This window comes from Centruroides vittatus, unplaced genomic scaffold, assembly GCF_030686945.1.
Source record: "Centruroides vittatus isolate TY-2023 unplaced genomic scaffold, ASM3068694v2 contig_349, whole genome shotgun sequence".
Classification (NCBI taxonomy): Eukaryota; Metazoa; Arthropoda; class Arachnida; order Scorpiones; family Buthidae; genus Centruroides; species Centruroides vittatus.
The window spans coordinates 1,080,891-1,105,166 of NW_027122172.1; the positions used below are offsets into that span (position 1 = coordinate 1,080,891).

General features: G+C 34.1%; 2 protein-coding genes across 2 annotated transcripts in view; both read right to left on the reverse strand.

Moving 5' to 3' along the window:
• Positions 1–9,114, reverse strand: part of HDAC1 (histone deacetylase 1) — a 44,164-nt gene extending 35,050 nt beyond the window's left edge. Inside the window, exon 1 of the mRNA XM_067269251.1 lies at positions 8,977–9,114. Within this exon, the coding sequence (XP_067125352.1) occupies positions 8,977–9,022 (46 nt within the window). The 5' untranslated portion in view covers positions 9,023–9,114. The remainder of the gene's footprint in view (positions 1–8,976) is intronic.
• Positions 9,115–15,800: 6,686 nt separating this feature from the next.
• Positions 15,801–24,276, reverse strand: part of RIOK1 (RIO kinase 1) — a 28,786-nt gene continuing 20,310 nt past the window's right edge. Inside the window, exons 14-16 of the mRNA XM_067269225.1 lie at positions 16,334–16,387; positions 16,104–16,250; positions 15,801–16,037 (exon numbers count right to left, since the gene is read on the reverse strand). Of these exons, the coding sequence (XP_067125326.1) occupies positions 15,930–16,037; positions 16,104–16,250; positions 16,334–16,387 (309 nt within the window). The 3' untranslated portion in view covers positions 15,801–15,929. The remainder of the gene's footprint in view (positions 16,038–16,103; positions 16,251–16,333; positions 16,388–24,276) is intronic.

Sequence of the window (24,276 nt, forward strand, 5' to 3'; positions counted from 1 at the left end):
ATTGTTTGACAGGTTTTTCTATACAAGTTTCCCTTGTAGCCTGAGAGGTAAAAACAATTTAGTCTTTAAGTGCACGAATAGAAAACATGTTCGAAACTTAGACCAGGAACACACGTGCGTAAAATTATGTTTCAGAAAAATGAATCAGAAATCAGCTTTCGGTTCAGTTTCTGTTTTACACTTTTATGCCAGAACACACGTACGTAAAAATTCTGCCGAATAGAAACACCATTGCCACTAACGGTGCTAATTTTATTAATTTTTTCCTCTCATATATCTATCCCTTTGTACTGTACCTTCCATTTTTTCTCCACTTCCTCTGCTATAATATAGAAAATTTAAACTAATAGACTTATATTCTGAATTCAAATAAAGAACATATGATCTAAATACTAGGCCTATATATTGATTCTACTAGACCTACCCGCTGTTTGAAATTTTGCACCTATAGCCATCCGTTGTATTTAAACAACGTTTATGGACATAAACGTTGTTTAAATACAGTATCTTTATACACGACACCGATGTGGTCGAACGGATTCGATAAACTCCTCTATTTCTTTTATTTTTCATTTTTTCAAGACCGTCGCAATTGTAGGGTTAACCTTCATTGCCGCCATTGTTAGAATAAAAACCACGTGTCTACTTTGACGTCACAGAAAAGACTTCTCTTTATTGGAGGAATTTTGGCATAAAAAGTAGAGACATGCTCTACTCTTTTTTCAATTCCATTTCAGCCAAAATTTCAGAAAAATTTTTACGCTTTCTGTTTTATGCTAGCTTTTACACTGAATTTTACACATATGTGTTCCTGGCCTTAGAGTTAAATACAGTAAGACCCCACTTAATGTACCTCAATTAATGCTGATTCGATATAACGCAATCTACTCGAAGCGTAAAAATAGCTCAAAATTTACACTGGTTCAAATTATCGCAGCATTTTATTGATTTGTGTATAATACAATTATTCCCAAACACAAACCAATCAGCAAAAGATGGTAATTCATCGTAGTACTGTTCTTTCCTTAAATTTGTTTGTTTGGTGCAATTTTGGAAAAAATATAACATCACAGGTGCCATAGGCAATATCGGCTTTGCTGAGCAAGAATTAACTGATAAATACTTGAACGAAGTGTGGAAGAGGTTATGGCTGGAGGTATCCAAGAATTCTCAACGAGAAGAACCCATTGCTGTATCGTTAGGTTAACTAAATTGTCAACTTATTCGATACAGCAGGACTAGGAGATGTAGATAAGCAGGATATTGAGGAGTTACAGCAGGTTTCTGGTGAGAGCCTTACCAAAGACGACCTTCAAGAACTGGCAGAACAAGGAATTCGTGTAGAACGGGAAAATAGTGATTCTGAAAACAAAGAACCCAAAGAATTTCTCTACAGATTTCTTTAGTAAAAGTTTGGTAACGATAACCGAAATCGCCAATCAAATTGTAGCAAGTGATCCAGATTTTGAAAGGAGTGCAAAAGTAACACGAGGTGTGTTGGACGTGATCTCTTGCTACAAGTGACAAATGAAACTGCACAAATTTATCACAAAAAGCAAGAATTTCAGAAGAGCCATCCTGGCTCTTCTTCACAAAATCCTTCATCACAAAATTCTTCACAAATTCTTCACAAATTCATCACCACAAAAATGAACTTCACATTTCTGTATGTATATGTTTGTGTGTTATTTAACATATTATTATGCAAATTAATATAAAAATAATTTAAAGTAAAATCTGTTTATTTTTGGTTGCATGTTCCCTTTCCCTCTTTACTCTGTGTTAAAATGACCTCATTTAACACTGTTTCATTTAGCGCTTTGTCATCTAGAAATATATCCCCCACATCTTACTGTATCTCTATAGCATACAGCATGTAGGACAGAAATTACAATTGATAAAATCTGTTTTTATTTATATGTCCTTTTTCATGTAGAAGAAGTAATGGAATGCCATAGTGAAGTTTAACAATCAAAAATGTTTTGGTAATTAAATTGTCATGGTGTTTTAAGATTGTTTGGGTGTGTTTGTTACTTTCCATAGTGGCTGTGAATTAGTATGTTTTTTTCCTAATGACTTAATATAAAATATATTAACACTGTCAGGAAAGTAAGAAGAGATAGCATTAGAACATCAATTTTGGTTATGAAATCTGATGTCAGAATTAGATGCTCATCCAAATAAGGATTCAAATGTTCAATGTTGATGAATGACTTGATAAATACAATAATGTATATTTTTCAAGCCAAAGAAAATATTAGGTACTAAATAAAATAATTTTATGTATAGAGAATGCAAAAAATTATTAACACACTCAATGTCAGTGATGCCCTGGAACAGTCTATACTAGAACATTACATGACCCAATACTTCTTATGAGCACCATAAAACTGTTGTTTTTCTTGCTCAGAAATTTTATTATTTGAATTTTTAAGAAAAATATTTTTTTTTTTGTTATTATAAACTTTTAAGAATATATTTTATCCATTGGTTTTATATTATTATTCCATATTCCATATCAGTGGCGTAGCGTAGTGGGGGCGGCAGGGGCGGCACTTATAGGGGGCGGCAAAATTTCACAATAAATAATATCATCTTGTAAAAATACCTAAATAAGGGGGCGGCGAAATTTTCCTCCGCCCCGGGCGGTTGACACCCACGCTACGCCACTGTTCCATATATCAACTTTTTATTGGTACAATAGTTCTTTCCATTGTACTATATGTAATTTTTTTGGCATATATTATAGCTAAAAACCATAGCAGTGGCTAGGTACGTGTATCTCAAAACCATAATGTATTTTTGTATGTGCAATTCTATGTAACCAATGTGAAACATAAGTAAATGTTTATTTTGTGTTATTTGTTTTCATCTGTCATTTTTATTTTGTAAATATTTAATTAATATTAATAAGATTAATGTTAGAAGAAAAGAATAGAATAGAAGAGTTTAAAATTGAAGAAATTAAATATAAGTGCTGAAGCATGGAAGGCAACAGGAAATTACCATGCATTTGTATCTCCCAAGATTTGATGAACAGAAGATTCAGAAAAAATCCATTTAACAGAGAAATGGATAGGATCCCCGTGCAGTTGGCTACCAGGGAGAGGTGCAGCATCTGTGCTGAAACTACAGGAAGTACACAGATCACACGAGAGAAATGCTTTAAATGACACTACAGAATCAGTCATTAACAACTCTTGGAGTGGATACAAAAATTCCACACAGCTATGCAAACTTTAAGAAATGCATTAACATAGGCACCCGGAATGTTAGATCTTTATATCAAACAAGAAAGATGGCAAATGTAATGCATAAAATTAAAAGAGTGACGATCTCAATCTTAGGGATCTCTGAAACAAGATAGGCTGAAAAAGGAGATATTAGCACTGACAAAAAAATTAATATTCATCTACTCGGGAGGAACGGAATATCAACGAGTAGTTGGGAGGATGCTGGAAAGATTGATTGACAGATATTGGCAACTATCTGACAAGCCTATAGCACTGAGGATAGATGATAAAACAGGGGCCTTTTCTTAATCCAGACATACATGCCAAGAAATAACCATTCAGATGAGGAGACAGAAGAAGTTTATAAACAAATGCCTACAACTTAAAAGAGATGTAGTGATTATTACAGGGGAACATGAATGCCAAGATCAGAAGAGGGAGAAAAGATAATGTAATTACATCATTGGAATTAGGAGAAAGAAACAAAACAGCAAGTAGATTTGTTAAATTTTGCAGAAAAACCAACATGATTGTAACTAACACCTGGTTCCAACAGCATGAAAGAAGATTGACTACATGGAGAGCTCCATGGTTAAGAGGAGCTGAAACAAGAAACCAAACTGATTACATTCAGTCAACTACAGATTTAGAAATGCAATAATTAATGCAAAGACTCATCTGAGTGTGGATTGCAACAGTGATCATAGTCTAGTGGTAACAAAACTAAAAATACGGCTGAAAAATGTTAAGCAAAAAAAAGGGCAAAAAAATGGCTCAATATAGAGGCATTGCCGAAAGACTGCATCAAAAAGACTTTTCAGGCTGACATATTGAGAAAACTGCAAAATTTCAACACTAACAGAAGTGAAAAAAAAATCTAGAATGATTTGAAACGAAAAATTAAAGATGAGTTGACATCCTTGGCAAGAAAGAGAGACAAATAAAGAAATCTTGGGTCACAGAGGAGATAGTAAAAAAAATGAATGAAAGAAGACAATACAAAAACATTAATAACACAGAAGAAGAAAAATATATAGAATCATTAATAAGCAAATAATAATGTGCAAACAGGCAAAGGAAAAGTGGTTGAATCAATTATGTCTGGAAATGGAGCACCACGCAAATGGAAATGACTTAAGAGGAGTATATGAAAAGCTAAGTTTAATCTCGGAGAAAAAAAGGAAATGCAGAATTGGGATCTGAGAGATGAAAGTGGAAACATTTTATTGCAGAAAGATGAACAAGTGCTAAGATGGGAAAGATACATAGAAAATCTCTACAGAAACGAAGACAGTTTAAACCTAGAAGGGATGGAGGGAAAAGAAGAGAGTGCAACCTTTCTTAAGGAAGAGATTGATGCTACATTGAAAAAGCTGAAGAACAGAAAGGCATCAGAAATGGATGAAATACAAGAATTCCTCAAGGATATGGGGAAAGATGGAACAAGAATCCTAACTAAATTTCTTTTTTTTTAATTTAAGAGGCAAATATTCTGGATGATTTCACGAAGTCTATCTTCATCCTAAAACTGCAGGTACTATAATTTAGACTGTGATAAACACAAAACTATTAGCTTGATATGCTATGCCTCAAAGGTTTTAGTTAACATCATATAGCAAAAAATAGAAAACTACATAAATCAGGAACTAGATGAGTCACAATTTGGTTTTTGAAGGGGCAGAAAGACAAGGAACACCATTACAAAGATATGACTTATAGGAGAAAGGATGATTGATCATAATAGAGAGTTATTTGTATGTTTTGTTGACTTCAAGAAGGCCTTTGATAGTGTTAATCAAACACTGTTGTTTGAGATTCTGCAAAAGTATTGATAAAGAATTACTGATAACAATCTACAACATCTATAAAAATAAAAAAACAATGGTCAGATTTCAGGGAGAAGAAACCAATTCAATTCAGATTAAAAAAGGAATAAGACAGGGATGTGGTTTATACCTAACACTTTTTAACATCTACAGTGAATGGATGATGAGAGAAGTGTTCAAAAATCTAGACAAAGGTGTAAAAATTAAATGGACATTTTATCAATAACATTAGGTAAGCTGACAACATTACTCTGCTATTTAACACCAAAGAAGAGTTACAAAAAATTCCAAATAGATTGAAAGTGGGTAAAGCAAAATACCAAATGAAAATTAATGTGAACAAAACAAAAGTTGATGATGATCTCAAGAGAAGAAAACAAAGATCTAAAGATTATGTTGGATGGAAAGAAAATGAAAATAAAAATATTTGAGTATATAGGAAGTTGTATAACTGAGGATAACAGATGTAAATATGAAATTAAAAACAGAATAAAAAAAGCTAAAGCTGCTTTCGCACAAATATCCTCAGTATTAAGAGATAGAAATGTATGCAAAAAATTGAAACTAAAAAAACAATGATTTGGAGTGTGGCTACATACAGATGAGAGTCATGGACAATAAACCAAGAGGCAGTTAATAGGATAAATTTCTTTGAGATGTGGTATCTTAGAAAGATGGAAAATATTAGTTGAATAGATAGCATAACCAATGAGTATTGTTACGAGTAGATTTGGAATGGAAAGAAACCCGACGGTCAGCATCCAGAGAAGAAAATATGCATATGCTGGGCATATAATAAGAGGTTCCTCAGGGGAACTGATAAAAATTGCAGTTTAAGGAATGGTGGAGGGCAAACAGAGAAAGGGAAGACCTAGGCTAACATGGCAGACATCATCAAAAAATGGACTGGATCAAGCTTGGGAAAAGCCTACAACCATGAAGAGTGGAGAACTGTCCATCAACTGTAACCCTCTGTAAAGAGGACGCCACGTAAATGAACGAACAAACGAATTATAGCTAAGGACACTGTTCTCCGTGCGGGCATAAACATATTAACGAATCACATCACTACTAGTTAATGACAATAAAACAATGAATTATGGAATATGTTTAACTTTCAGCCATCTATGTAATTTGTGCTTTTTGCTATCATCAGAGTAAATACGATGTCATAAATTGGAAATCACTATTGGATAACTGTGTTATCACAAACCTGTTCCTAAAACAAGGAGAGCTTAACCAAATTCTGATGAAGTTTTTAACCCCCACAAAGCTCACTAGAAAACATCATACTGAAAATATTTACTGCCATTATTTTCTACCATTAATGTCTTTGTATAACAAACATATTTGAAATACAATATAGCATTAAGTATTGGTTAATCCAACTTATCTAAGTTTCTAAAAAACATTTTATATTGAAAGAACAAGTAACTGATATATAAAAACCATCTGTATTTTTCTTTCATAACTACTAAATTAATCAATGCAGTTTTGACAATGGATGAAGTTGAAGAAACACTAATATTTTTAACTCAATCAGACCATCTTCAGGCTTGGACAGATGAAAGAGAAACAGTAATGATGTTATAAATTTTAGTGTGAAAGTTATAACATTATAACACCATTACTAACATGTCTTTAAACAGCAGGACAAGCACTCCTTTCCTCCTGCCTGGCATAATATCTTCTGTCTTTGGCACCAACTACACCATCATAGTCTACCTCACTTCCCTTCCCGTTTGTTTACTTTATCCCATTTTCCTAACTGGAACTGGTATTCCATTTTCATCTATTCTCACCTGAAGATGACCATTAACTGGGTAGAAAACATAAGCATTCTTTCAATTTCACCCATTGTTAAAGGTGCATTGATTAATTCAGCAGATCAACTATAATAGTTCATCTTTGTTTCCATAACTGCTGAAAGAACATTGTTTAAATGACTGTAATTTAATTAATACAGTCCACAAAACTTGAATATTTATTAAATTGTTTGTAATGAATAGAAATAATTTCTTAAATTACTTTTATTTCTAAAAATATAAGATATATCACTGGTAACTTTAAACAAATAATAATATCCTTCAATGATCTTGACCACTTTCACAGCAGAGAAAGTGGCCAAGATCATTGAAGGATTTTGTTAGATTTTAATAGTGCTTGTTTAATGCCATTAAATATCATAATTAAAACAACATTAAGACAGACGGTTAAGAGATTTCTTTTTTACTCTAAAAATTATTTATAGCACATAGAAAAATATATTAATAATTAAATTCATATATCCTAGTTCACAAGAACATCCAAAGTGGACATTAGTATAATATAATACTAGTACTTATATATCAATGAAAGTTTTTAATGATTAATATATTCTAAATATAAATTATTTTAGTTTAATAAATGCAAAAATCAATAGAAAAAGTCTAGAAATCCTTAAAAATTAAACAAGACACAATTTACAATGCTAAAGAATTATAAAATGCATCATTGCATATATATATATATAAGAACACACAAATTAGTTGTAACATTATACAGGTAATATGTAACTATTTTTGTTTTGTCATGAGTGAAACAAGAAAACCCATATACACAAAAGAAAGAACTCTAATTTCAATACGTAAAACCAAATAATTATATATCAAAGCCAAATAATTGCCAGATTATATCAGACTATATTAGTACTATTATTAATAATTAAAGGCTAAGAAATTTGGCACTAGAAACAGGCATTTTACTTAGCATTTAATTATTAATATTAGTTGCAATATAGCCCGACATAATCCGGCAGACATTTGACTTTAACATAGAAAGAACAATAATTTAATAAAAGCAAACCCTTTTCGAGCAACGGGTAATTTATTACAGACCCAAACATTTAATCATAAAATTTATTAACTTTGAAAAAGATAAGAAACACGAGCATTTTTATAGTAAAACAAATGTTTTTAATTATGTAAAACAGAAATCTTGCACATTTACAGCATGCATTAAAAGTTGTTGCAAATCTTCAACAATAATTATTTTGATTTACTAAATTTAAACTTTTTAAATCATGTTTGCTATATTTAATTAATTAATTTTTAAAAATGCATACTTTTTTATTTTAATTTTTAATAAAAAAAAAATTTAAACTTTTGAAATTTTGACCCAACGAAAATTATTGTTACTTTTTAAATCTTCAAAACAATGAACAAAAGCTGTCAATTGTTTGTCTATGATAAAACAATAAAGCCTTCTTTCAATTGTTAATAATACATTTAAAAAAAACAAAAATAAAAAATATATATTATTTTTTTTTTAAATCAATATTTTTGGATAAAATAAGTAATTTTATTTTTTTTATAAACTGCAAATTTTCAAAACTCTATTAATCACCACAATCAACTAATTAAAGCCATTACGGAAAGTAATTAGTGAATAGGTGGCAAGATCGAGCTACCGTAGAATTCTCGATTATTACAATCAAGCGGAAAAACTTCTTTTATAAAATTTTCATTTTTAAACAATTTTCTTTTCGCATTTGCAAATAAAGTTTAGGTTATTCTTTAATTTGCATTAACGTTATATTTTGAAACGAATAATACAAAGATGTGTAAACAAAATCAACAAAAGGAACGTACATAAAATGTACGGAAAGCCGAAGGGACATATCGAGTCCTGTTCCACAGCTCGATTTTTTTTACCAATAAATTTATCAATTTTTACACGTTATTGAGTATTTTTATTACATTTTAATACTTATTTATTACAATAAATTACTTATTTAAATTTTTTACGAGTTATAATTAACTATATCACCATTATAAATAAATTACTTTTAAATGCAAAATTACCATCGTATCAAAATATACGCTTTGGTTTATATTTTTAATTTATCCTATGCATAATTAAAATAAAAGGTTATTTACCATCATAATAATAGCAAACGTGCTTTTTCGAGTGTGATGTCGCCATCTTCGCACAACTATACTACTACAATACAACTGGCCGAGATCGGCCACTGACGTTTAGCGCACGTGACGCTATCCAAACCAATAAGTTCCGTTAATATCTATCACGTGACCAAACGTAAAGGAAGTTTAAAATCACGTGATTTTGTTTAATCGAATAAGATCATTTGAAATTATTTCGTGTGTTACAGTGTTACCAGTTGATCATATAATTCAATATTTAAAATTTTAATTATTTTTTTTACATAATTAAATTCTGAAATGATTATTTATATAAAGATATTATTATTTGTATTAAAGAAATTATACAATTTAAAAGTTTATAGCGTTTAACTTAATTATCTATTAATTATTATATTTTTTGTTTTTGATTTTTCCGCATTCTGAGCACTAAGAGGATAACCAAGCCTGGACTCTTCCATACCCAAAATGGGGGCGACCGGTGGTGACGGACGATACTCTACAAATCCGAGACCGGCTATCCATTAAAAATTTCTTGCGTTATTTGCTCGGTTCCTTCACAACGATAGGCTTACTTCTTAACCGTCAAAGCCTTTACTATCTATGGCCGGATGACTAAGCTGTTAAAAGGACGCGCTCTTTCCGTCTATGGGCACTATATAAATGCCTATTTTCTAAGCCTATTATGGGTTCGACCAGGTGCGCAATAGGGAGGCCGGATGATTAGAGCCGGAGGCCCATGTATCGGATACGGACTATCACCGGAGAATTCCTGGGATTTTTCGACTACCCGTATTTGATCTTGGGCAGGGGCGGATCTACATAGGGACTAACAGGGCTTAAACCCTTGGCCCCAAGTATCAAGGGTCCACAAAAATTGAATTATCATCATAAATTTTTAATACTTTTTCATTAACAATGCGTACCTATCGTATAGTAAAAAATATTAATAATATAATAATAATGATGATAATTTATAGTATTATTTGTATTAACAAAACAATGGGGCCCCATTGGACTTCAATAAGCCCTAGACCCCGAACTTGGGTTTCTCACCGCAGTAAGTTGACGTCTTAATTGTATCAGTCATCCAACTAACTCTCATCATTAAGTGTATCTGTTGAGGTTTGACAAGGAGCAACAATGGATATTTTAGTTATTTTATAAAATTATACGTTACAAAAAGATATGGTTTTTCCTAGTTTTGAACCTTCTTGGAACGGCCTTTTTAATTATGTTAATTGAGGATTTGGTCAGGTCCACAATATAAACAACTGGATTGTTCTATATAATTATGTCGGAGCCCGACATAATTATATAGAACAATCCGCCCATTAAGAATGTTTAAGATTTCTGTTTGAACTCTAACTTGGGTTCTCCAGAGTACCGTCTCACCACGGTTATTTTGTCTATAAGATTTTAGTACAACCAAACATTTACAGAAACTATAAAATCACTACGATATTTGATAAATGTATTTTGGACCTTTTCAATTCGGCTTATTCCATGAAATGTCATCTCAACTTAATTCTTTGAACAGACATGACCTGAAAAAAGAAAATAAATTTGAACTAAGTTTATTTGCAATTTTACATCTCATTGAAGCCAAAAGAGGAATTTCGGGATTTATTTGTTTCAAAAATTTAATTTTTACGATCTGGATTCTTATACGCGTTATATTGGAGCGATCGCGCCTATCACTCGGTGTCATTTAGTAGATAATAAGATATAACATAGCAAAGAAAATGTAGTACTGCGCAAGTGCTTATGTGTGCACCATTTAGGAATTGAAAGCTACTATTATCTTCAACGCTTCTCTCTTTCCCGAGTAAAGGTTATTAATATCAATGTAATTGCCAAAAATAATTACTATCGAGATGACTGTTTTTTTTAACTCTTTCCGCACTAAGTGGGCTTCTTAAGCAAGCCCATTATGGGTTTGGCCAGGCCCACAAGTGGGCGGCCGGGTGGTGAGGGACGGGGCCCGACCAGCCCCTCTGGTTTGAACGAAAACTGCAGGAGTTATAAGGAATTGACACACACATAGACAACAGCTTGTATATTAGTCATCTCAATAGACGGTTGAATGGCCGAGCGGTCAAGGTGGCAGCCTACCGCTCTGGGGAGACCCGGGATCGAAAAATTCCCAGGAAATTTTCGGGACATTCCAATTTTCAACGCGAGTGTCGTGTGTTGACGTTATCGACGACGTTCCAACTCGAGTACGAAGTTCTTAGTTCCCATAATTCCATTCTCAGCAAGCTGGATTTCATTCAAATGTCTCACCAATTACCCACAATTCATTGGAAAGTAGCAGTCAACATATCTGTTTAGTGTCGAGTGTGTTAACAACAGCGCCACTTCGACGTTGAAAAAAAGAACGACTTTTAACGAACGTTGAGATCGGCGTTGAAAATTGGAATGTCCCGTTTGGTCTATTCGTTTAATGTTCTGACGGAACGCATAGGCTACTTATTTTGCAGAAATATTAGCTATAGAACAAACGTTTCATCGATTTCGGATCGGGATCGCACTTACGTTGCAGTGACGTCAGTGATGACGTGCAATCATACTTGACATGGGAATTTCCCTTAACCGATTAAGTGTCCTGTTTCGGGAGAAAAAAAGCTCGAAAATCTATGTTGTTATTAAATATTAAAGCAAAAAGGTTCATTTTAATTTAAAAAAAAATTTTAACCAGTTTTTGTGTTCGCGCCTCGGATGGTTCCTAAACGGTGTCTTTCCCTTGCGATAGCCAACTTTACAGGGCATCCCATCCTGCAATGTCGGCTTCACCGTATAGGTTTCGTGATTTGCTAAGAAGCTGCCGTTCGTGGGTAAAGTAGGTTAAAAATAATTTAAAAAATGAAACATGACAAAACATAAAATAAAAATAAATTTAATGACATAAAAGATATTTAAAAATAATATATAAAAGATACAATGATAAAAATACAGAAATTGAATCATAAAAATACAATAATATAATATAAAAAAGAAAATATAATAGGAAAAAGATGAAAAGAATATAAAAAATTGAAAATTTGACTTATACATAAATTAAAAATGTAATTTAGTATGATAGGTCTCAAAACACGGTGCAGGACATAGTGCAACCTCACATTTTGGGCACCAATACCGTGTTTCTTTACGTATTTTTTTCCCTCGGTGGTCGCGTCTGTTGCAACATACAGCACAGCATCTTGTGGGGTTGGCTTTTTTCTCTGTTGGAGGAATAAACGCCGGGAAATGCCTTTCCACTAGTCTAAGAGGACCTGGAGTCCTCGACCGACTATGTTGACCGATCATCCTTTGGGTGTGATAAGTCATTACAAGGCGCTCTACTAAATTCATTCGAAATAATAAATGATTTTTTTAATATAAAACGTGTGCGTTGTATATCGAAAGGTCCAACATTTGAAAAAATATTTTTTTATAGTATTTTTTGCCCCTTTTCCTCGTTACAGGATAATCATGGAGATGTTGATCTAAAAGATCAACACCTCCCACTCTCTGATTATAATCAAGGACACATTCCGGTTTTATTATTTCTATTCCGCTCCGAGTTTTTGTATTAATATATTATCAGCTAGAAATTCCCCGTCAAGCAAGACGGAATATTTTTAATGGGAAAGAGGAGGTTGAAGAATTGGGAAGAGCTTCGTGTCACGCTGTTTGTGTGGCCGTTCTTATTCGATGTTGCTAAAATCGGACTTGACGGCCTTCGGGGCTTTTCGGCTCTTATTCTTTTACATCTAGAATTTACCTGACCAATTTTACTCTTACGCTTTTCCCTAGGAGTTATTATCATTAGTTTTGACAAAATAGCCAGTCTTTAATTCCACGTTGATAAAGTAAAGATGAATTGTATGTACTGTACTGTACAGTTCGTTAGATTAGCGATAATATTTTCTAAATAACGGGCTCGTTAGACCGTTATTACCATTCAGCTATTTTTTTTTTTAATTTTAAACTTAATGATCTATGTTTAAAATACGCCATTTGCCAAAATATTTTAAAATGCAACTTAAAATTCTAGGTTTCTCGCTACCGGAGGGACTTTTCCAAGTCTGAGCTATACTTTTCGAGTGGGACGAACAACGGTAACTTCGATAGTGAGAGAGACCTGTTTTGCCATCTGGAAAAAACCGAAAGCGACGTATACGAAAGTACCTCGGACGGAAGAGGAATGGCAAAACATTGCCGACGAATTTTTGGAACGTTAGCAACTGCCCAATTGCTGTGGCAGTATCGATGGCAGGCGTATTGCTTTGCAGTGTCCCGCAAATACCGGATCTCTAAATTATAATTATAAAGAAAGATTTAGTAAAATATTAATGTAGCGGATGCCCGTTACAAATTCATTTATGTTGATTTTGGACATTGCGGAAGAGTGACGCGGGAGTTTTTCGGAGATGTACAGTACATTTGGGGGAAAAAATAATAAATCAGACACTTCGTCTTCCAAAAGATGCTAATTTGCCAAATTCTGATGTAACTTTCCCTTATTACTTTGTGGCCGACGAAGCATTTCCCTTAAAGAGAAATATAATGAGACCGTACCCTCGCAAATCTCATTTTCACAAGTTTTCGAACATACTCGATATTAACTTGTCACTGTGTGAGTTTGCTCTTCCGTTGTTTTTTGTGCGATGTTATCAAACTGTATTGACGTAAGTACTGTACGTATTTTATGCAATAAATTGTGCGTATTTCTTCGTACCTATAACTATTCCTTTCAAACGTTTACACAAAATGGCGATAATCGCTTTCGGACATTTTTGGGTATACGAGCGACAATTTATCTTATCCGTGTGAACCACGTGTCCTTTCGTACTAATTAATTGATGCTCTAAAACTTTCTAATTGGAAAGTTCGCTCTATCTGTTTTCGTTTTGGATTAGCACTGCCTATCTTCCAAATTTTGCCACTAGGGGCGCTGCTGTCGTTTGCATTAGGTCGGGCACAGTCGCTCTGCTATATCGTTATCTCACTCGCATAGCCGCAGCTCTTCCCGTTCGCAAGAATTTTCCGGTTAAAGGGACTTTCCTACGCACCCCGTATAAAAATACCTGAAGGGTGATCTCCGAGAGAGATTGGCTTTTGTAAGGGAGTCATCTTGCATTTCTACTTGGGCTGCGAATCTTTATTTACGCCTTTCTCCGATGCACCTTCAAGCAATACTTTTATGAAAAATTTGCAACTTATCCTCGACCAACCACAGATTTGTCTTCAAAACCACTAGGAAGTTTTTCCTTATGAAAATGTATCCAGATTTTGATGCTTACGGACTGCTAAATTTCTACAGTACAGATAGGGCTACTTTAATTATAATCACCTGGTATGTTAAATTTAATATATGGTAAAACTATCATTAAATATAATACTTTGTATAATGTCTACAGCTGCGCTTACAATCAGAGTAGAAAGTCGATGAATTAGTTATACATTTACTAGCAGATAGACCCGGCGTTGCTCGGGCAAAAGTAACGATAGCGAAGATTAAGATTATTACGTTATAGTCACAAAAGAAAAAGAGTAATTTCATCAACAAACTAAATATTTCTAATGAAAGGTCGAATTTGAAAATCGAATATTGCAATATTGTTCGATTTTCACGACGTGTTCTGATTATATCGTTCGATTTTCATCGAATGTTCTAAAGAAGAAGGGTCGAGAAAAACCGAATCAATCTGTTTAAATCTGAAAATCAAATATGTTCTAACATATTACTCTTTTTTTTTCCTCCAGCGCCCGTGAATCTTGCACGTCGCTTTCTCTTGTTCTCCATTGTTACTTAACACTTCCATTGTTGATGGAAGTGTTAAGCCTTAATCCTTAAATTTCAACTTTCAACTCCTAACCGTTTAGGCACGTCTCGATAATGTATATAGAAGCTTTAATCCCGTCCCTCTCCCCCGTGGGGAGGAATTTCGAAAAATCCCTTCTTAGTGCGCGTTCTCTAAACATACCCTAAGTGTGTACCAAATTTCAACTTTCAACTCCTAACCGTTTGGGCTCTGCGCTGATTATTATTATTATTATTATCAACTCGTCTCGATTATTTATATAGATTGGTAACAATTTGAAAAATAATCTACAGCTGGATGTTGAAGTTAAGGAATCAGCTAGCCAGTTCTCTCGCATTCAATCCTAGGAATTTTTCGTGAAACTGCTTGCCCGTGGAATTCCCGGATATAACGTGCCGTCCCTCGCCTTCCGGCTGCCGGAGGATGGATACGATTTAAAAAGCTCCTCGTAGTATCGACGGGTCAGATAATTAAAAATGTTTTTAAATATCGTTAGAGTTGCGATGTTAGTCGAACGTCGTCGGCCTTTTGGATATATAATACGCTCTTGCCAATCCGGCCTCTCGATTACGGGGCACGCCCGGCGTAATCGTCGTAGTGCTTCGGTTTCCGCGAAAACGTTAGTCTCGTCGCAAATCCCATTTCCCGGTTTACTCGGGTTTGTTTCCCTGCACGCATTGCACGTTATTAGGAATAAAGAATTAAACTTACAATTACTGTATCAAAGTACATAATTTCAAAACAAAAGCTGTAAAGCTCTTAATTGGTGCCGAAGGCGAATGGGCTATGTCATTCGTTGCCTTTAGGCCTATATACACTGTAATCTGGTGATTGGCAAGAGTGCAAGATTACTAAGATTGATTACCCTTAGCGAGAGTCTAGTGTATAACCAATACAGTTTTGATTATTATATATATTGTAATAACCAGAATTTTAACAATTTGTTAAATGTTTCTTCCAAAATTAAAATTATTATATTAATAGATAAAATAATAAGCACACGACTACACATTTATTTAATCACATATATTTATAGAAATACAAATGGCAAATACATAACTTATATCTATAGACCAATAACCTGTTTATTATACATCGACGTACGGTGCATTCTCTCTACTGAATTTGCAACGCAATAAATTAATTCCTTTTATTTTTTCCGACCTTCTCCAGACGCTTCTTCACGTGCTTTGGCATTTTGTGTTTACGCTTTTCTCGTTGCGCATCTTTCACCGCTTTCTTTCTTTCCTAATTTGTTTAAATAAAGAATTTAAACTAATTATACGTATTAACTTAATTAACTCTTTAAATTACCTTTTTGCTATTTGGCGATTCGTCTCTAGGTCTCGCGCTGTTCGAGAATTTCGAACCCTTCTCGTTATCCGAGCATTTGTCTCCGACGGAATTATCGTCCGAAGTCTGCTGCTCTTTATTGGCAGACGTGTTCAGTATTTCCGGTTGCTGTTTAAATATATTATTTAAAATACACATCAATTTTAAAATAAAATTAAGAAAAAATTTTAATAAACGAATCATTTTTTTACTTCTGATGCTCCGGAAAGATCGGGCTTTAAACCGGTTATTGTGTGATATAAAACCTGAAATATAAAAATCATCTGTAAAAATTCATAAAATAATATGTAAATACAGTCGAGAGTCATTAACTCAAATTACTGGATAATTCAAACCTGCCGTTATTCTCCTCGAAAGTTGTATTTGCATTAAAACAAACACAGTTAATTCAAATGTTTTTAGTATAAATTTGGATAATTCAAACCTAGCATATCTCATATTTTGAATATAAAACTTAAAAAAGAGAAAGTAGCGAGTAGTCAACTGCCAAGCGGGAAAACTTGTCACCCACTTCACAATTTTTGTGACATTTGCATCTAAATTACGAAGTTGGTCGTTTAACTACTTTTTAAGATGTCTAAAGCCCGGAGCAAACTAGTCGACGCTCGTGCTGTTTCTTTTGACGTAACGTCGGACGAGATTTGTTTAGTCGTGTGACTATTTTCATTTGACAATCTCGTGACATCACTTATGACATTTAACTCTAAAGAACCAATGAACATTTCCTTTACTTTACAAACTATTGCTGGAGAAGAGTTTGCTTACAAAATAATGAAAATCGGTTATCCAGATTGTGTTACTTATAATGCTTGTGTTTTTTATTGGCAATGAATTAATTACCGAGATACATAAAATAATTTTTGTGATATATATTTTATACCTTCAATAACTTAATAAAATAATTGTTTTCAAATGTACGATTATCGATGAAAAATACTTTTCCACTCAAAATTGTAGCTTGTACTTGAAATTAAATGGCATAAATATTTCACTGCATGCGAGTGTCTCCAACTGACATACGAAGATCGTCACAAAAACTATACAGAGTGTATCGGTACGGCGGTTACAAACTTTCGGGAGAGATAGAGTACACCTAGACGACGGGAAATCGCATAGCGGTGCACGGTCGGAAACATTTTCCCGGCGCGGTAGCGACGACACAAAACGCAAGAAAGGAAGGACACGAACGGGGTGAGAAAACGTGTTTATTATTCTTAGTACGGCAAAAATGCCGGTCTTTGGCCGGTGCAGCGATAGATGTCGCTGCACCGGCCAAAGACCGGCATTTTTGCCGTACTAAGAATAATAAACACGTTTTCTCACCCCGTTCGTGTCCTTCCTTTCTTGCGTTTTGTGTCGTCGCTACCGCGCCGGGAAAATGTTTCCGACCGTGCACCGCTATGCGATTTCCCGTCGTCTAGGTGTACTCTATCTCTCCCGAAAGTTTGTAACCGCCGTACCGATACACCCTGTGTATGGCAAAAAATTAGACATTAAAATATTGCCTAAATCTAAAAACTGTATGTTCAATGTCATAACCAATATATTGAATATATTTTCACAAAAACAATTATATTAAATGCCTTAAATGGAGATTCAAACTTGATTTAATGTTGAAAAAATAATGCCAATAAAGTTATATATTGCGTTATAAATTTTTGAAGAAATAGCTCTTAAAATAATTTAAGGATCTATTCATTTAACTGTGTCTGTTATGGACCAAGTGATTAATACTATTATTAATCATTTGGTCCGTAAGGAAAAGTATTATTAACAACATTATAATTCATTCAAAAAATCATCTTAAAGGAAACTTCTGGAATATCATTTTTGATATATGGTGTACAAAAATTAAAATTTTTCAGTTTAGTTATTTGAACAATTAAGACCTTTATGGTATTTGGAATTACATAATTATTTTTCTTTGTGGCATTTGCATCTATTAGATTTGCAACCAAGTTTGCAGCAGCATCAACTGTAATCTTGGTCTCCAGAATTAATGAAATTCTTGTGCATTCTCTAAGCAAAATTTCTGCACTAGTATATCTCCGACAGAATTGAAGTTTTCATTACAAACAGTAAATTGGATTCTGGAATATAATAGGTTCTATAAGCCATGTTTTGTACCCAGTTTGTAAAGGTTTTTATATTCAAACACAATAACATCTAAAATATTTTTTCCATCACTGGATGTTCAATCTACATATTGTACAAGAATCCTTACTGTGTCATCAACAATAGCTGTTGAGATTTGGAATTTGACATTCTTTTCTGCTTGCTTTTTAACATTAAAGAAAACCATTTCCCTTATTTTAGACACACTTTTTCTTCTATTTTTGGATCAACTATTTGGATTATTTCATCATCATTCACCAACTCTGTAGTACTAATAATGTTCTGGTTTCTGGAAATCGGCACGATTAAATCTTCTTCCTTTGATGTGGGACTTTGAACTTCGTCGGTTGTGTTGCTACGTGAGGGTGACGTTATCGAAGAATATTTTATAACGTTCTCTTAAACGGTACCCGATCTTCCGGAATCCGAGCGACTTTGACTTTCTTAATTCTTGTTACTTTAAAAAAAACTTCGGCCGAGAAAAGACTAAATCGACCGAGATTAATCTGAAAAAGGATTTAGAGAAATCTTCCGTATTAATCTTGGTTGATGATTTATCGGGTATAGAATTCTAGACCGAGTTTTAACTTTACTCCAAACGTGGCCTCGGAAGGGCTGCGATTTATATCGGTATGATGCACTTGGTTTTTTTTTATCAGTTGTACAATACAATTCTTCTGATCATTTATTAGTGTTGTTAATCTCCAACCAAGAACTAAGCATATTTTTTAAGTTTTGATTACATCTTCCTACTGACCTACTGAACCTTGTAAGTGCTCCACGTACCATTTTTAACTTAGGCCACAGGCTACAAAGTTCTTTGATGACATTATTAGCAAATTCTTTTTTATCATCACTTTGTAGGATACTCACAGTATATTGAAAATTGTAAAAATGTCTAAAAGAACATACAGTGGAACCTCACATAACGAGCACCTTGCACAATGAGTATTTCGCATAACAAGCAAAACAAATTGTAAAAATTTGCCTCGCTTAACGAGCGATATTTCGCATAACGAGTGGTGATGAGAGGGGATTTCCCGAATTGTGTGCATGTGGCATGCTCTGTCGGTTTGTGTTTAGCACTCCTTCCGCTAGCATCTTAGTGTCGCTTGTGATCGCACACATTACTTATTATCATCGACAACCATAGCCCGTTATATAATAAACGTGCCAAACGATATGCCAAATTCTTGGGTCATTAAATTTAATGACCGATTCCAAATTAAATTTTAGAAATGTCTGAATTAAAAATTATCAAATTTAATGAGATGGAAACTTAACTGCCTACCTCTAGTCAAATAAATTAATTTCTAATATTTAATTACAGCATTTACATAACCCAAAAATTTGGCATATCATTTGAAGTGTTTATCAAATATATTAACTGTAATTTTTTTTTTTGTTTCTGCAAATCGAATTCTCATTCCAGGATGGTTCATTCCGCTCTAGAAGAAATGATGATGATGATGACGATGATTCGTGCTCCTTAACAGTGTACACTGTACAATTTTTTTTGAATAAACGTTATACATAAAATATTTGAGCATTTTTTTGGCACAGAACGCATTATCGTATTTTACATTAATTTCTATGGGGAAAACTGTTTCGCTTAACGAGTGTTTCGCATTAAGAGCAAAACCCTGGAATGAATTATGCTCGTTAAGCGAGGTTTCACTGTATACTACTCTTTTAGCCCTCTTAGTTTTTCACAGTTGTAATTGAATGATAGTTGAATTTAGTAAGACGGTCTTGATACACGACTATACGTTTATATTTCTAATTAGCTTGTGACTGCTATCTGTACGATCAACTTGACATCTTGAGTTCATTTTGTTACTTAAAACTACCAAGTCTTTTTTAAAAACATTCTGTTTTTCTGACAGATTACACACAAATTCGAGTAAATTATGATCATCTCTCTTATGATATTTTTATATTTCATACATAATTCTTTTTCCATACAGTTTCTGCTGCCCTGGCCAATTGTGATATGGGCATCGTGCAATATCTGAAATATTTCTTCAGTATGAATGTAATATTTAATCAAATTATGTTATTTTACAAGTACAATGAATTTTCTATTTCTCCAATAGACACGAGACGTGTGTGTCCGGAAAGTAAGTACTGTTTCGTTCTACCACCGCCGCAGCGGTAGTATTGCAGTTCGGCCCGTGCACACGTGTCTCTTGTTGATGGTCAGTCCAGTGACATTTGAATGCTCACTAACACATTGTTCTTCCACATGTTAGTGACGTTTAAGACAATTGCCGATCCCGCCGACTGTGAAGTGCGTTCTGTAATACGGTTTTTGAACGCAAAGAATGTTAAGCCAGTTGAAATTCGTCATCAACTTGTAGAGATTTATGGTGAAAATGTAATGAGTGATGGAATGGTGAATGGAATGAAAGTGGGTTCGACAATTCAATGACGGATGCACCAATGTTCACGACGAAGCGCGGCGTGGCCGGCCTTCTGTTGTCAATGATGGTTTGGTTGCAAAAGTGAATGAGAAAATTTGTGAAAACAGACGGTTCACAATAAGATTGCTTTGTGATGAGTTTCCACAAATTTGAAAAACTGTTTTGCATGAGATTGTCACAAATTACTTAAATTATCACAAATTGTGTTCCCGTTGAGTTCCCAAAATTCTTACGGATGTCCACAAACCAAAGCGACTTGGAAGTGCTTTGACATTTCTTACCCAATACGGCGAAGAGGGTAATGATTCCTAAACAAAATTGTTACCAATGATGAAACTTGGGTTTGTTATGTCACTCCAGAATCAAAACAACGGTCGATGGAGTGGAGGCACTCACGGTCCCCCACAAAACACAAATTCAAAACAACGTTGTCAACACGAAAAATCATGTGCAACGTGTTCTGGGACAGACAGGGCATTCTGCTTGTTGAGTTCCTTCCCAGAGGTGAAACCATCAATGCGGAACGATACTGTGAAACACTGCGAAAACTTCGTCGTGCAAATCAAAACAAAAGACGTGGAAGTCTCGGTAAAGGCATTGTGTTGTTTCGTGACAATGCACGTCCCCATACTGCTGGTGTCACTCAAAACCTTATTCAACAATTTGGTTGGGAGCAGTTCGATCACCCGCCATACAGCCCCGACCTCGCACCTGCAGATTACCATTTGTTCTTGAACTTGAAGTGTGATTTTGGAGGGAGGCGCTTTGCCAGCGATGATGATGCAACAACCAATGTTCAGCAGTAGCTGTCTTCACTGGCAGCATGTTTCTTTGAAGAGGGTATAGACGAGTTGGTTTCCCGATATGACAAATGTCTGAATGATGGTGGTAACTATGGAGAAAAATAGTTTCCGACATGCTCTTTCATGTAAAAATAAATTTTGTTTTGAAAAAAGATTTTTTATGTGAGTTTTTCCAAAATGGTACTTACTTTCCAGACACACCATGTACAATGTCATATGTATATAAATGCTGATGTTTTCCAGGTAAGTTCAAAGTTACTTTTGTTTTTGACTCTCTCATTTATTGTATCATTGTCAAAAGCACCAATTTTGTAAAAAATTTGACTATTCTTACCTTTTGCTGCTATTTACTCATTTAGTTAACCAGTTATTGAAGTAGTTGTTCATATTACAGCAAAATCTCATTTTAAAGGATTACAGAACAATGGATTTCTTGGAATAACAGATTTCCCCTAGTCCCATCAAATTAATGTAATTTTTTTAGCCCCATTTATTGTAAACATTGTGATTTTTCCAACTTTTAAATAATATTTGGGTGTTTCTGGGTGCTCAATTAAATAAATATAATGCACACAGTTGGTTATAGTTGATGTTTTTTGGCACAAGGGCCAAATAGGTCAAGTTGCTCTATGTCAAATGGTAGTTTGTCTCACTTAATATACTATATATATATATATATATATATATATATAGTAATAAAATATAAAATAAAAACACACAGCCAAAAATGTGTGTGTAATTGTTGAAGTTTACATTGCTAATGTTGCAGCCACACATTAGCACCCTCCTATAGCACATTGATTAGTGCCAATTGTGAAGTGCTAATGAGCATACATATCATACCTTGCCTCTCTTTGTACTTACAGTATATAACTTATAGTTTTTGTCAGCTTTGCCATAAACATATATGGCATAATGTACAATCTTGTAACATATGTGTTTCTGCAGAATAAAGTATAGTGATCTCAAGAGACTGAATAATTTCAAGTACAAGTATTTGTTATATGTAGGAGGTTAAAAAAAAATTTTCCTGATTGTGTGAAAAGTATTGTTGTATGCAATATACAACTCCTAGACAAAAAATTAGAATATTCACCTAACTGAATGTTTAGTGTACATTTTCTCATGAACAACACAGAGTACAAAACTTTTTTCGACACTACATAAGCAGTGCTTATCTATACTTATTATATCCATTAATCAGACAAATAACTCATGCAAGTTTTTTTGTTACAAATAGAAATGAAATGACAAAAAATAGAATAACAGTTTGACCATGACAAGAAATAGATTAGCTAAATGTGGGATACATATAGGAAATACAACAAAATAAACTTAATATTTTGTGGCATTGACATTTGCTATAATTACTGCTTGCAATTTGTCGAGCATGGTGCAAATTAATGCTTCACATTCATTTCTGGTGATGCAGTTCCAAATGTGTCAAATGCACATCATTAGTTCCTCTTTAGAATTGGGCACTGTTCATTAAGTTGTCATTTCATGACTCTCCACAAATTTTCAATGGGGTTTAAGTCTGGGAAATTGCTTGGCCAAGGCAGGATTGCAATCTGTCGTTCTTGTAACCAATGTATCGTTGACTTTGTGGTATGAGAGGATGCCCTGTCTTGTTGAAATAGAAATATTTCCTCAACTAAAACCTTGCTGATGGTATCATAAATGTCTCTTTGATATGTCTGTGCATTGACATGTTCCTGAAGAATGCACAGTTGTCCTACACCATTAGCACTCATGCATCCCCAGATCATGACAGACAATGCAAACTTCACAAATCTCTTCACATAGTCCTTTTCGTTGGCCTCTTCAGTTGTTCTTAGGGAATTCGATCCCAGTCGTTATTTCTAATCCCGAGATTTTGGGATTATACTTAGTCAATCCCGGGATTATTTATTTGGAATTATTTAGAAGCGTTTGCGCCAACAAACACTACTAAAATCCGCTGGCAAAACAAGATGGCCGACACATTGACAGGTAAAACGCACTGAGTACTAGGCGGGAAGATCTCACCCCACATTCTTAAGTCTACAGTTACATAACATACCTGACACGTGTGACAGAGCTGTGGACTGTACATCAATGCTAGATAACATAAATGCACCTGACACGTTTTACAATTTTGTTTAATCAACTACAGAGTGTATTTGATCCTTAGAAGCTCTAAATTTTAATATAGATGAGTTTTCGAGCATATTATTTATGTTCATTATTCAATTTAAATTGAATGCAACAACCAGAGGCTGGTGGGAGCACTCACTTAATGGTGATGATATTCCTCCATTGAATGACTTATTAGAATTTTTGAAGGGTCATGTTAGAACTCTACAGCCAACCAAAAGTACTCTCGACTGCACCAGAAAATCAATTGGTGCCCGTGAAAATTCAAATATGCAAAAATGAAGTATATTACCAGGTAACCCAGTGAGAACTGCTTGCCTGTCATTTTAGTTCAAAATACAAGAAGTTTTATATTGAAATGATAGGCAAGCAATTCTGTTAAGAGCACTGGCACTGAATGTTTCGCTTCATGCAGTCTATTTTGCAACTTTTTTAAAATGATGTCAATCCCGAAAATCTCGAGATCAGGAAAACTTAATCCCGAAAATTTTGGGACTAAAAAGTAGTCGGGATCCCGGGATCAAATCCTCTACTTGTTCTCCATACACAAGGGCCTTGGTCAGCACAGGAGAGAGAAAACAGGGATTTGTCACTGAAGAGAATGTTATTCCAGTTGTCTTGTCCCCATATGACCCTCTCTCTGCATCATCTGATATG